Consider the following 14,779-nt stretch of genomic DNA (forward strand, 5'->3'; position numbering starts at 1 on the left):
AAAAAAAGTGCAAAACACAAACAAAGAAAATGGGAGATTTATTTAAAAAGGGAACCTCTATGAGGGTTGATGGGGGGTGGGAGGGTGGGGGATGGGTATTGAGGGCACCTTTTGGGATGAGCAATGGGTGTTGTATGGAAACCAATTTGACAATAAACTTCATATATTGAAAAAAAAAGAAAAAGAAAAAGAAATAAATAAATAAAAAGGGAACCTCTAGGGAAGGTGCCCAGCTCCATCTCGGGAACTGCTTCCAGCCCAACTGCCCCACACACGTCATGAACATACATGCGCAACCCTACGATCCCTGATGTTTGGAAACCATGATCCCAAGCACTGAATGATCCCAAACCGAGAACGAACAGGTAAAATACATCTAGTATACTGTGTTAAGACAGGAAAGTTTATTATTATTATATTTTATATAATGGTTTTCAACCAGTATTGAGATAGAAAAAAAGGGATTTTCTGGCTAACCAGAAAATTTCTATTCCCTGAGCATCCCAACTAATTGAGGTTGTGCTATAGATTGTTTTTTCTAGACAATCAAGTCTAGCATTACATAACTTAAGAAGAAACCAAACCAATCAAAAGATCTGCCCTCCTAATTTAAAAGATTAAGATATTACATGTGAGTGGTTTTTTTCACTCTTGGAAATAATGTAAAAAGTCTATAATATAAACAAATATTAGAAAACACAAATGATTACTTGCCAATCTTTGTAACTGTTAGCTGGTTTTGGGGGGGGTCAATTAAATACTGAAACAATAAATTAAGATTGCTTTAGCATGGAGAAATATAGGTGAATAGTTGAAATAATGTAGCGGGATGTTTCAATTCTGCTAGACTGCTTCCTCTCAAAATGCAGAAAACTGGATGTTTCAGGGGACACACTGAAGTCAGTCGAGGGGAGAACTGTCTCTACTCCCACAGACTCCTCCGTACCAACTAGTCAGCACTTCCCGATGCCTAGCTCAGAATGCGAGGTCTGTGCCAGGTAGTGAGTGATGTGTTTTGGTGGAGAAATCAGTCAAATATATGCATTCAGTGATCCCAACACATGACTTTTCTTGAAAGAGAAAGAAAGGCTCAGCAACAGAAAAACAATGAAAATGTCAAATAGAAGATAAAGGACATGGTTTGAGAAGGAACAAGGGGAAAGCGTCTTTCTGGCTAGGAACCCAATTATTTCTCAAATTAAATTTTTAAAGAAAAACCAACTCTTTTTTTTCGCCAGAGTATTACATTATAGAAACCAATGAATAGATGGACTCCACATTCTTTTATATCTTAATCCATATGAAGAATCAAATTATTTTTGCCCATTTGATCAATTCCTGTAAAGTCTGTAGTGCATTCATCATGTGGCTAAAACCGTGAGTAGGCATTTCGTTGTTGCTGCTGTTGTAATGGTTGTTGGGCCTGCTGTTGTTGTAGGCGAATTTGCTGGGAATAAGGGTCTTCCAGGGATTTTACAAATATGGTAGTTCTGGGACCCGTCTTCCATACAATACCATTGGCATCTTTCACAGAAGATTCCACTGTAATGTTGTGTGTTCCAAGGATAGCAAAGTTCAACAGAAATTGAGTACTGAAGTAATCATTATGAGGTTCAACCCTCTGCTCCATCTCATTGGTCATATTGTCAATGGGTATCTGAAACGAAAAAATTGTTAAATAATAGTAATAGCTAATATGTACTGAGGTTACTTACTGTGAGGTAGGCCCTGTACTAAGCGCTTACTTAATCCCTGCAAACAACCAAGAGGTGCAGGTACTATTATTATCCTTGTTTTACAGATAAAAACACTGAGGCAGAGAGGTTAAGTCATTTCTCCAAGGTCACAGCTAATGAGTAGTGGAACTGGCATCTGAACCAAGGCAGGTGAACTCCAGAGCCTACACTCTTTATCACTAAGTGATACTACCTCCTCACTACCAGAACAAGCTCCCAGAGCCTGTCTCGACCCCTTCATATGCTGCCTTTCCTCCTTGTGAAGGAGCTCAGGACACGCCTCTTCAAAACAATGCTGCTTTGGCACATTGATTCTTTTCAACTAAAGGCACTTGCGAAACAGAGGATATAGGAAGGGTCTCTGACCTTGCCATTTTTACATAAAACAGGCCATAAAACCTCCCATGAGAAAGGTGCCTTCTCTGTACCAAGAGAAGGAGAACATCCTTATCACCAGAGACTGGGAATCAAGGTTGAAATGCACGGACTGCCGCCCCATCTCTCTCCCAGTCACTCCCCACCTCTTTACTGCCCATTTGTCTTAAGTCTCCACAAATTTACTGTTTCCTTGTCTAAAAGTTACATAAGCTTTCTGCTCTGGTCACTTCTCTGGGTTTCCATTGTCTGTGAAGACTCCCATGTATGTGTACAATTCTAACAAACTCGTATGCTTTTCTCCTGTTAATGTGCCTTAATGTTAGTTTAATCGTAGGCCCAGCTGGAGACCTTAAGAGGGTGGAAGAGAATATTCCCCTCTTACACTTGCTTACCCAACCCCAACTCTGATTCCCATCTTTCTTTAGTCTGTAAAGAGAAATTCTGAAGAAACAGAGTACAATCACCTGTTTCAGGGAGTTTAAAATCTAAGAGACTGAAAAAGAACATAACTCTAAGTAAATACAAGTTGGGGTTCCTCCTCCTAGCCAGTCTGATTTTGTATTACTTAATACAGTCAACCCTCCCTCTTTAAAACAAATTAATTTTATAACTTGTACAGTGCTCATTTAATAATCAGTGTCTTGTTCAGATGGGCAGCACAATATATTCTAAAACACAGATTTATGGGCTTGTTCACTTATGTAGCTTGACACTCATGCCTTTGTCCTTCAAAGAACAGAGTAACACTTGCTGGTATACCCTGACCTGTACCTAAGATTGAAGTATGTTAAGAGAGACACTTATTCTGAGAATGCATACACAGGTAACCTTAATGAATATTTGGCCAGATTGTTCTACATTTATGTGTGTGTTTCTGTTGTATAATTAATGATATAAATGTGCCCTGAAGCTTTGTGACTCAGGAAACAGGTTAATCTTTCCGTAACAGCAATGGAATGAAGTCACTGACCAATTCAAGATCTTAGATTTATAAGCCCGGTTTTGTTTGTTTGCACAACTTCTATAGGGGTTTTATGTCCCTAAACAACATGCCTACCAAACAAGAACTTCCTTAAAAGGACCAGAAATAGGCCAAGGCAACCTGATCGCTCTGAATGGATGATGCATTTCAAGTTGAGAACTCACTGCATGTAACACAACAGAGCCATCCTGTCCTACATAACTTATATCAGCTTCCAGGCATTAAGCAATGCCTCCAGAGGTAAGTCAATAAGCAGAAGACTGGTTTGAAGGTTTTTTTCTTAAGAGTGGAAATCATATGCAAGGAACAATAAGAATCATCGTTACTGTTCTCTCAAACTCAAAGTGAGGAGACAGCTGTTGAAAGGGGTAAGTTAACTATGTAAATTCTCACTAGGATCTTCTGTGACAATAGGGATCACCCACGAACATAGCAGTTGTACTCCAAATACAGTACATCATTCATCAAATATTTGCTACATAAGGCACCATGCTCCGTGTTGTGGGAGTCAGAGAGGAAGAGAAGAGAATGAAGGCTGAGCCATATCAGAGTGGGCAAAGAAGGAGGAGAAAGTTACCAAAGTAAAGAAAGTAAAAACGGCCTAAGCCACACCTTCTCTTGGGTTTTTAGCCTAAAACCACCAAAGAGAATAAAATGCTCTCTTTTTATATTTCTACTAATACTCCTTTCCTTGCTATGGAGCTCAGTTCAAGCGTGCCCACAATAAACCCAGATACAACCAATGTGGGCATCTGAACAACTCCGTCCCTACAACTGTGTACTTGTTCCCTTGTTCCATTGACTGTGAATAAACCATCAAGGAACCAGAAAGAGATGTCCACAGAAAGGAACACTCTGCATTTGGAATACTGGTATTCCATGGTACTCAGCATCCCGGTCTCGGCTAACAAAGCAAGCACGATTTTTGGTTACCTACCTCGTGATTTCTCAAAGCAGCCAATTCCTAGGGTTACACCCTTAAGGAAAGATTTTACTTTATCTGACCATGCCTGTCAATGTTGTATAGCCTTTTGGAGGGAAAATGCTAAAATTCCCTTAAAATAGAGAAAAATAATTCGATGTGTGCTTTTTGGGGGAAAGGGAGCACTTATTCCCTCAGTCCTGAGGTTTCCCTCCGTGTGGAGGGACTTTTCATTAGATGGGCAGTATTGGTCTCCAGGGAAGGAGGTAAATCCTACTGATGGGGAGTTTCTGGGTAGGAACTGAGCATGGGGAGCTAAGATCTTCTCTTTGCCTTCTCTGGGACTCAGGGCGCTCCTTCCTACCATCAGTTTTACAGGGGCAGGCTCTTGTGTGTGCGGGCTGAGGCTGGTGGGAAAATTCAGTGGTACAAAGCTAGAAGTCCCTGTTGCCAGATACCTGAGCGGGGTTTCCCGACAGCTATAATAATAAAACTCGTATTTGATTACTGTCTGCCTGGATGTTTCTCCATCAGCTGGCTCAGGCAGGGAAAAGAGAAGTGCTGTTCACGAGCCCCCTCAAGCCTCAGAATGTGCTTTTAACTTGTGTCCGTATCTCATCTGTTAGGAGGTGTAACTGCAGTCTGCTTAACACTAGAAAACCTCCATTAATGTAAGTTGATAAAATCCACATCATAACTCTGCCTCTTTTCTAAATTACCTTGTAGTCTTGTCCAGATTTACTCTGTAGTGTAGAGGAAACATTCAGACAGACGGACTGAATTTTGCGGAAGAGTCCTGGTTTTGATCCATGTTGAACCACTCCCTCTACCTTTAGTGCCAGCTGCTGGTTATTCTGGACCGCGATGGGCTCTGCAGGGTTCCGGGGGGATGGCGACAGAGCAAGCTAGAATACCAACATTAAAATAAATGCTAACAAGCAAGAGCAAGCTCTCTTCCGACAGACAAGTTTGTGCTAATTATCATTTATAGGTTAAAACGTTACACATACAACTAACGACCTGGCTATGCCAGGACAACCAGGCAGATGTACCTTTAAGGTCAAGAGTTCCTTCTCCTAATGCTTCCTTTTAAATACCACTGTGTTTTCTACGTCAAACCCCAGCTCCGTGTGAGGGTAAAAGAGGATTAGAAAAAAGTGAAGGCACTATTCTTGCCCATTTCTGTGGTGGGGCCTTTCTTTGACAAGGAACCAATTCCAGTACAGAAATGCATCATGTAAATTTTCATATCTAGAGGCTGTCCTCCGGTCTTTCATAATTTTAAATACACTAAATTCAAAGGCAAACGTACTTAATATTCTAGGGTTACACATACAGTCAAGTCACAATGGTATAAAAGTCCATTTTAAACCTCTCATTAGAGTAGTTTTTTATTTAAAAACATATTTAAAATCCCCAATACACTTAAACTACTGAAAGCCCAAATTCTGCTAAATGAAGAGATGGAAGAAATTGGGTTTTTCTGATAATGTGGAGCATTGCCTCAATCAACCCTGCACACATCTTACCTAAGGTAATCAATTTTCCTTGTTATTCACGTCATTCTGAAATGCAACCCAAAACATTCGAATGGATATGCAAAGTGCACGGAAGACATTTACTGCCAGGGATAACCTAGAAAACCTCTTGCGGGTGACAGTTTTCCTCCTTTCCCAAAAATTCCATTCTCTGAATTAAAAATACATTTTTGAATGTTGAGTGGCTTGCATATTTTCAAATACTAGCTCTTCTCATTGGCCAGCTCCTCAAAACTGGATATTCACAGACAAAAGTGCCCTGGAGGTAGGACTGGTGATGTTTTATTGGACCTGATTTATTCTGGGTCTGGAAAGTCCAATCACACACGGACTCAACTCAAGATCCTTGTAGGTGACTATCATGAAACCTCTCAAATTATTCTTGGAGACAAGGGACAGAGCTCCAGGTACCCAAACACCCGTCTCGCTGCATCTGGCACTGACAGGTCACAAGGGAGAGGGTTTAATCCCCAAATCCCGTTCCTTTCACCAAACCACTCAGTAAAGGGAGAAGAAATTCACAACTAAAGGCTGTAAGTTTCATCAAAACCAAAGGTAAGATCCTGAAGCAGAGCTCTATCCCACATACTCTTCAAAAGATAACTGGGTTTTTAACCAGTATTAACCTCTATTCTTGCTATTATTACCTTGATGCTGGTAGACTGCAGTTTCTGGAAAAAATATCTCTGAAATGAAAGAGGAACTTTCAGCAAGGAAATGATGGCATTGCAGAGGCATGCTGTATGCTGGGGGGAAGAAAAGAAACTAAGTCAAATAAAAATAAATTTCCAAATTTCATCAACAAATGGTACTTTAAGGAAGAAGTTTAAAAAACAGAAATGGTTGGGGCACCTGGGTGGCTCAGTTGGTTAAGCGTCCGACTTTGGCTCAGGTCATGATCTCACGATCTGTGAGTTCAAGCCCCGCGTCGGGCTCTGTGCTGACAGCTCAGAGCCTGGAGCCTGCTTCGGATTCTGTGTTTCCCTCTCTCTCTCTCTCTCTGCCCCTCCCCCACTCATGCTCTGTCTCTTTCCATCTCTCAAAAATGAATAAACGTTAAAAAAAAATTTTTTTTAAAGTACAGATGGTCCTATGATTATTGCAAAGGTACATACCTATCAGGAAATAGGCATAACACCCAAATGTTTGCCAAATCTCTCATGTCAAGGAATACAATAGCAGATTTTTACTTTACTTTGAAGTATATTCGATAAAATAAAAAGTAAATGTAGAAGAAAATCCTCAAGGCAAAATAATGCACAAACTTTGCATTTCCATAGCACTTAGAGCTATTAGATATATTATTATATAATGATTTTAGTTACTACAATATAGAGTAACTATTGTATGTTAAAGTAGGATAAAGAAAATATGGTAAAGAAGCCAGAGCAGTATATTGATGTCCGAGGCCAGACCGCAAATCCCACGAACCCTGACATCCTCATTCTTCCATCCCATCTCCATCTCCATCTCCACATGGTGGCTTCCCTGTCCCTATAGCCCCAGAGTGAGCAATGGGGGAAACTTACTGGAATTCAGATGAAGAATGACAATACAGTCCAACTCTATGGAATTCCGAAATTTTAATAGAATACTTTATTTCAAATATCTATTTCACAAATTTAACTGAGTTTTGAAAATCCCAGCATAGCTGAAGAGAATCACTACAATGAATCCTTTGAGTCTTAGTAAGAGGAGCCACACAACTAGAACTTAAAAGAGTTCTGAGATATTATATGTATGTATGTATGTATGTATGTATGTATGTATGTATGTATTTAAAACCACTTTATTGAGGTATGACCGACATACAAAAAACTTTACGTATTTAATGTATCCAACTTGGTGAGTTTGGAGATGAGCATACAACTGTAACACCATCAAAGATACTGCAAAGATCACCCAGTCTAATCCTCAATTCTGCTGATAACACAGGTCACCCAGACAGGTAATGGGACAAGCTGGGACTAGAACCTGGGTTGCTTGACTCTTAGTTCAGTGATTTGTTTTCTATTTCACCAATGGTTTGCAAACTTAAGAGAAAAAAAATTACAGCACCATCAGAACACTTGTAACTTGAGGTGACCTAGAACTGCTCCTGTTGGTGTACCCTCCCCTCCCCTTCTCAGTCTACTTCCCCACCAGTGGCCTGAAGTTGCAAGCCACTCTACTGTGCTGTCTGCCCTTCTGAGCTGCTGATTCCAAGCACAGTGCCACCTAGTTGCCTATGTTTGTGAACAATTTTAAACAGCTGGGCATTAAGGCTCTAGGCCAGAAGAATCCACTCCTTATTGGTTTCAGGCTGTTGAACATTTCGTGCCCAAGAGACTCCTAATACAAATGCCAGGTCTATTACTTGAGAAAACCACAACACAGATTCAAACACATTGGGTCTATTTCTTCAGGTTTAACTGCTAAGGCAACATTATTCACCTTCCTGCAACGAGGAATCTGGGAAGCACTTGCAGGGACATCCTACTGGTGGCGGAAGTCTGATGCTAACAGTATTTTAGGAGAGAAACCTCTTTAAAGGCTGGACTTAGGGGACCCAAGTGCCCTCAGGCTGTTCTGGGGCAAAAAGGCACCATTCTCTCTTTTAAAAGAATGGAGGCAGATTTTGCAATTCCCCATATGGAGAGTGTGGAGTGCCTCTGAGGCCGATGGCCCCTTGGGCACATGTGCATAGGTGTGTTAGGAGCAGATTACCATTATAGTTAACAGTCTGGAAATAGGGAGGCACACAGTGTAGTTAGTAAGCCAGAAGGAGGACTAGCATAGCACCAACACGCTCTTCTTTGTTGAGTCTGATACTTTACAGCCTTTGTATTTTTTTTAAAGTTTATTTGAGAGAGAGAGAGAGAGAGAGAGAGAGAGAGAGAGAGAGAGAGAGAAGGCATGTGCAAGAGTAGGGGAAGGGGCAGAGAGAGAATCCCAAGCTGTGGGGCTTGAACACACGAACCGTGAGAGCATGACCCAAGCTGAAACCAAGAGTCGGATGCTCAACCGAATGAACCACCCAGGTGCCCCCAGCCTTTATATTTTTTGACATCTAATCAATGTCTTGCATGGATGTGTGTATTTCCTTCAAAGAGAATCTTTACTCTGTCCCTTAGCAACCAAGTCTCTGTCAAACAACCACCCAGGTCAATTCAACTCAGCAAATACATACTGACGATCTTATGTCAGGGAATGTATCTGTCCTGAAAATCTAATCTAACTCTTCAACAACATATCTTACCAATTTCTTCTTAAACACCTGATAACGGGTGAGAGTACAGAGCGAGAAGAGCGGGAGCCAGAAAAGAGCTACAGGGAATGTCAGCATCTAATGGGTGGCCAGGGCAAGGGAAACTCTCCAAGGTACAAGGTCACAGATGGGTTGTTATGGGCTGAATGTGTGGCTTCCCCAAACTCCTGCATTGAAGCCCTATCTCCCAATATGTCGGTAATTGGAGGCACGGCTTTTGGGAGGGTATGAGGGTTGGATGAGGTCATGAGGATGGGGCCCCATGATGCGATTAGTGTCCTTACAAGAAAAAAAGAGACCAGAGCTCCCTTTCTCTTCCACGTGTGAGGGCACAGTGAGAAGGTGGCTGTCCACAAGCCAGCAAGAGGGTTGTCACCAGGAACCAAACTGGCCGCCACCTTTGTTCTGGACTTTCCGGCCCCTACAACCATGAGAGAGAAGTGCCTATTGTTTAAGCCAGCCTGTCTACGGGTATTTTGATACAGGAGCCTGAGCCGACTAAGACACTTGGGGAATGGCCAGACAGGGAGGAGAAAATCTGGGTGAGGGTGTGTCAGTCTGTCCTGTGATGGAGGAAACTGAAGGAAGAGGAAGAGCTGAACAGGGCCAAAGGCAATAGATTCAGCAGGCTAAAAGGACATCAGTGGCATCATCTGGCAGGAAGTGATTCACTGCCTTGTAGATGACAAGCACAGTTCTTTCTGTTTCAATTGGCCAGTGGTTCTCAACCCTGGTGGCAGGACAGAATCAATCACCTGGGAGCTTTTTATAAATACTAATGCCTGGGCCTCAGCTGCAGAGATTCAAAGTTACTTGGTCTGGAGTGGGGCCTGGGTAGTGATTTATTTTTTTTAAAAAACTCCCAAAGTGATTCTAACGTGTAGCCAGGGTTGAGAACTATTGCAACTTCAGTTCAATTGTTAAAAGGAAAAAAAAAAAGTGCATTCTGGTAGAGCAGATTTGACACATTAACGTAACTCTATAGCAGTGAGAGATGTGCTAAGTGCTCCATGGATTAGCTCATTTCATCCTCACAGCAATTATTAACCCTTATAAAATAGGCACAGCAGAAAACAGGCAGAGAGGGGAATTCGATGAATTCCCATGGTTAGTAAGTGTTGGATAAAAACCCACTTCTATCTATGTAATGAAAACTCAATAAAACAAATGTCACTTGCCATGTAAGAAACAGGGGTATATTTCCGATTGAGTGATTCCACTTCCTCCAAGACATGATTATACACAGACATCATTCTCCTCTCATATTCACTGTCAGCATAGGCTGCTCCAGTAGATCCGTATTCCTGGAAACTGAGGTCAAATCAGTATCAATTAATCAACCAAAATAGTCACTACTTCAATGTCTACATGTGTCAGGCACTTTGCACATGTTCTCATTTAATTTGTAAAATAACGACGTAGGCACGGTTGTTTCCATTTTACAGGTGGGGGGAAATTGAGGCTTGGAGAGGTTAAGTAATAAGCCTGGAATTCAAACCCAGACTTGACTTCAAATTCTGTAAGTCTAATCACTTTGGTGTTAGGTAGTAGAAAAATGTTTAAACCCTGTCTGTGCCATGAGGGGAAGGAGACCTAAGACATTTGAAAAGGTAATTATCCATAAGTGCCAAATAACCAGTGAAGATCTATAAATAACAGATCAGCACATGGAGAGAGGGGAGGAATGCCACAGAACAGACAGGTCCTGAGCAAATCAGCGGGCAAGCAGGATGGAGATGTGGAGAGGTGGAAGTGTGCAGGGCATTTGTGGCTGTGGAAACGGCATGGATCCACAGCATGGATGTGACAGGCACAGGCATGTTCAGGGGAGAGCTAGTATATAGAGCATGCTGGAAAGTTTTACCGAGATTCCTTCTTTCTTCCTCTACTGCCTCAGACCTAAAAGTGTTTTTGAAAGTCTTCCTAAGTGAAAAAAGAAAGCAAACCTTTTGTATTCCAACTAAACTTCAAGGGGGTTATTCGAAAGTGCAACATAGGTAATTCAGCCACACTGGGCATAACACTGTTCTTATTATTCCCTTATTATCCTTTTTAAGAAACGTTTATTTGTTTAGAGAGAGTGTGAGCATGCGAGTGAGCAGGGGAGGGGCAGAGACAGAGAGAGGTAGAGAATCCCAAGCAGGCTCCATGCTGTCAGCACAGAGCCCAACGTGGGACTCAATGTCACAAACCATGAGATCATGACCTGAGCCAAAACTAAGAGTCAGACACTCAACTCACGGAGCCACCCAGGCGCCCCTCTCTTATTATCCTCTTAACATCAAGTGGTGTGTTAAAGGCATAACTAAAGCACTTCCCTTAGGTACTTTATACAGGTTATTTCAGTTAACCACCACAACCACTCTAGGAGACAGGCATCACAAGTTACCTATAATTCATGCATATGCGGCTCAATGTGATGAAATCACATGCATATATTTATACAGCTAGGAGTGAATGACAAGGGATTCATGTTCGTATTGGCCTGGCTCCAAAGCTTTGTTTCCTGCTCTGTACTATATCTTAAGTTCGAATAAGACAAGAACTGAACCTCATTTATAGGACTTTAAGGAAAACTATACACACAAAGCATAAAGAAACTAAAGTCTTTTACGGAGTTACCTGCTACCAAAAGGGTCTAAATTCAGAATATACTGCTCTACCTCCCACTAAAGCATTCATTTACTTAAGAAATAAATTTCATTAAGATGTAAGTTGAAGGACCTTGGTACCTTTGTCAAAAATCAAATGATCACATATGTGAGTGGTCTCTCCATTCTACCATCAAACAAATATCATATAGTCTTAATTACTATAGCTTCATAGTAAGACTTGAAATGTTTATTAAGCCCTCCGCTTCAGCTTTTCTCCTTTATTATGCAATATGGTAAATTACACCGTTTGGTCTTCTATTGTTAACCTGGTATTCCTGGGATAAAACCTACTTAGTTCTGATGCATTATCTTTTGTATATTGCTGGATTCAATCTGTACATGTTAAAAGTTTTTGTGTCTGTGTTCATGAAAACTGTTATTCCCTTATGGCTTTTAATAGCTGTAGGACTTGGTCTGGTGTTCTTGATTTCTGGTATCGGTAATTTGTGTTCCTTTACCACTCAGACTAACTGGTTCTATCAGTTTCATTGTCTTTTCTAAGAGCCAGCTTTTGGTTTCATTGATTTTCTCCACTATTTATTTCTAATTCATTTATCAGTGCTCATATTTTTGTTACTTCTTTCCTTCAAATTATTTTGAGTTTAATTTGCTTTCTTTTTGTAGCATCAGATAAGGTAGAAACTTAGATCACTGATTTTAAACTTTTTATGTTATATAAAAACATTTAAAGCTGTCAATTTCCCTCTAGGCTCTGCATTCGCTGCATCCCACAAGTTTTGATATGTGTTCTCATTTTCATCCTGTTTTAACATATTTTCTAATTTTTCTTCTGATTTCTTGACCAGTTAGGTTATTCAGAAGTCTTATTTAATATTTAAATGTGTGGGGATTTTCTGGAGATCGTTTTTGTTAGTCAATTCTAACTTAATTGTCAGATATCATATTCTGTATGATTTCAATGCTTTTAAAAGTTCATTGAGATTTGTTTTCTAGCCCAGTGTATGGTTTATCTCATTAAATGTTCCAAATGCACTTGAAAAGAACATATACACTGCTGTTGGTGCATGTCAATTAGGTCAAGATGATTGATAGTGTTGTTCCAGTCTTCTACATCCTAAGAAATTTTCTGACAAGCTGTTCTTTAATTACTCACAGAGGAAGTGTTGAAAACTTGATAATCGTGGATTTATTTCTCCTTTCAGTTCTGCCAGTTTTTGCTTCATATGTTTCTTTGTACATATTTAGAATTATGTCTTCTTGATGGATGGATTCCTTTATTATGATGAAATGTACCTTGTACTGAGGTCTATTTTGTATGATATTAATATGGTCACTTCAGCTTTTAGAGTTTCAGGATATATACTTTTCTGTCCTTATGTTTACTTTTATCTGTGTCCTTATAATGGGTTACTTGTGGTGAGCAGACAGTTGGGTTTGCTTTTGTATTCAGTAGGGTAATCTCTGATTTTATTTAGAGTAAGACTACATTTACTGTAATAGCGGTTATGGTTGGGTTTATGGCTACCATCTCGTAATTTGTTTTCTACTTTTCCATCTGTTCATGGTTTCTTTTTATGCTGTCTTCCCCCATCTTCTTTTGGATTAACTGGGTTTGTTTCTGTTGTTTTTAGTATTTCATTTTATCTCATCTCCTGGCTTGTTTTATTTTTTAGTGGTTGCTCTAGAGTTTATTCGTCCTTAGTTTATCACAAGTTATCTTCAAATAATTTTCTATATGCTACTTCATGTAAAACATAAAAATCATACAGCAATCCCCTCCCTGTCATGTCTTATTTCCTACATTTTACTTCCACATGTTATAAACTCCCATAGGTATTATTGTTTTGAATGATCAACACTTTAAAAAAATGAAAGAAGTCTTTTACATTTAGTGACATATTGACCATTTCCAGTGCCCTTCACTCTGTTTTGTAGCTCTAAGTTTACAGTGGAAATGGTTTCACTTCAGCCTGAAGAACTTAACATTTCTAGTAGTGCACATCTGGTGGTAACAAGTTTTCTCAGATTTTGTCTGAAAAGGCCTTTATTTAGTCTTAATTACTGAAGGATAATTTTTACTGAATATAGAATACTGGGTTACCTTTTTCACTTTCATAACTTTAACGATGTTCTAATTGTCTTCTTGCTTGCATTATTTCTGATGAGAAATCAGTGGATTTCTGATCTTTCTTCCCTTCTACGCACTCCCTTTCTCCATTTAAATTTTTTCTCTTCATCATTGGTTTTCAGCAATTTGATTACAATGTATGGCTTGTTATGGTTTTCTTTGTTTACCTTACTTGTGGTTTGTTAAGCTTCTTGAATCTGTGGGTTTACATTTTTAATTAAACATTAAAAAACTTCAGCCATTTAAATATTTCCCTTTCCTTCATTCCCCTCTTTCTAGGATTTGTGGTTGCATGTATATATTAGTACAAATGATACTGTTCCACAGGCTAGTTTTGACTCTGTTGTTTTTCAGGCTGTTTTTTATTTCACTGTCCGGTCTGGGTAGTTTTTATTGTTATGTCTTCCAAGTTCACTGAACTTTTCTCTTGCAATATCGAATGTACCATTAAACCTAACCCAAAGTTGAATTCTATATCCATCAAAATTATCTTTCAAAAATAAAGGCAAAATCAAGATACTGTATTTTCTAGCTCTAGAAATTCCATTTGGTCCTTTTTACATCTTTAATTTTTCTCCTAATTATGTTATCTTTTACCTTTAAATCTCTGAAAATATTAGTAATAGCTATTCTAGAGTCCAACTCTGTAAATTCCATCATCTGTCATTTGTTGTCTTTTTCCTAAATGACTTAATTTTCTCCTGGTTATGTCACATTTTCCTGCTTCCTCTCATGTCTAATAATTCTTGATCTGATGCTACAAGTGTGGATTTTATACTGTTGAACTTTTTATTTTATTGTCTTTAGAGAATGTTAAATTTTGTTTCGGTAGACAGTCAAGTTACTTGTATATAATCCTGATTCATTTAAAGCTTATCTGAAAGACTGCTCTAGACTTAGTTTAGCCCTACTGCTAAGGTGGTGTGACCCTTCTGGTGTTTCTTCTGAATGCTCTCAGTGTTCAATAAGGTCTCTCCATTTGGCTAGGTGGAACTCAAAACATTTCTCAGACATGTGTGAACTCTAGGAATTGTTCAGCTTATAACTTCTGGTCATCATTCTTCCCCCAGTAGTTGTTTTTTGCCTGGCCTTGTGCAGTTACCCTTACATATGTGTATCTTAGTACACATATGCTAATCTTCAGCCAAAGAATCACAGCCTATGAAATTTCTGGAGCTCTTTCCCTGGAAAGCTGCTTTCTCTCCCCTGTATTCTGTCCTGCAAGTTCTAGCT

At 39.7% G+C, this 14,779-nt stretch overlaps 1 protein-coding gene across 2 annotated transcripts in view; it reads right to left on the reverse strand.

Moving 5' to 3' along the window:
• Positions 1-382: 382 nt before the first annotated feature.
• INTS7 (integrator complex subunit 7) overlaps positions 383-14,779 on the reverse strand; it is a 91,704-nt gene continuing 77,307 nt past the window's right edge. For both annotated transcript variants that reach the window (XM_053209810.1, XM_053209811.1), the window contains 4 exons: positions 9,982-10,114; positions 6,204-6,302; positions 4,738-4,923; positions 383-1,657 (listed from right to left, as the gene is read on the reverse strand). In XM_053209810.1, the coding sequence (XP_053065785.1) occupies positions 1,370-1,657; positions 4,738-4,923; positions 6,204-6,302; positions 9,982-10,114 (706 nt within the window). In that variant the 3' untranslated portion in view covers positions 383-1,369. The remainder of the gene's footprint in view (positions 1,658-4,737; positions 4,924-6,203; positions 6,303-9,981; positions 10,115-14,779) is intronic.

Source organism: Acinonyx jubatus, chromosome E4 (assembly GCF_027475565.1).
Source record: "Acinonyx jubatus isolate Ajub_Pintada_27869175 chromosome E4, VMU_Ajub_asm_v1.0, whole genome shotgun sequence".
Lineage (NCBI taxonomy): Eukaryota > Metazoa > Chordata > Mammalia > Carnivora > Felidae > Acinonyx > Acinonyx jubatus.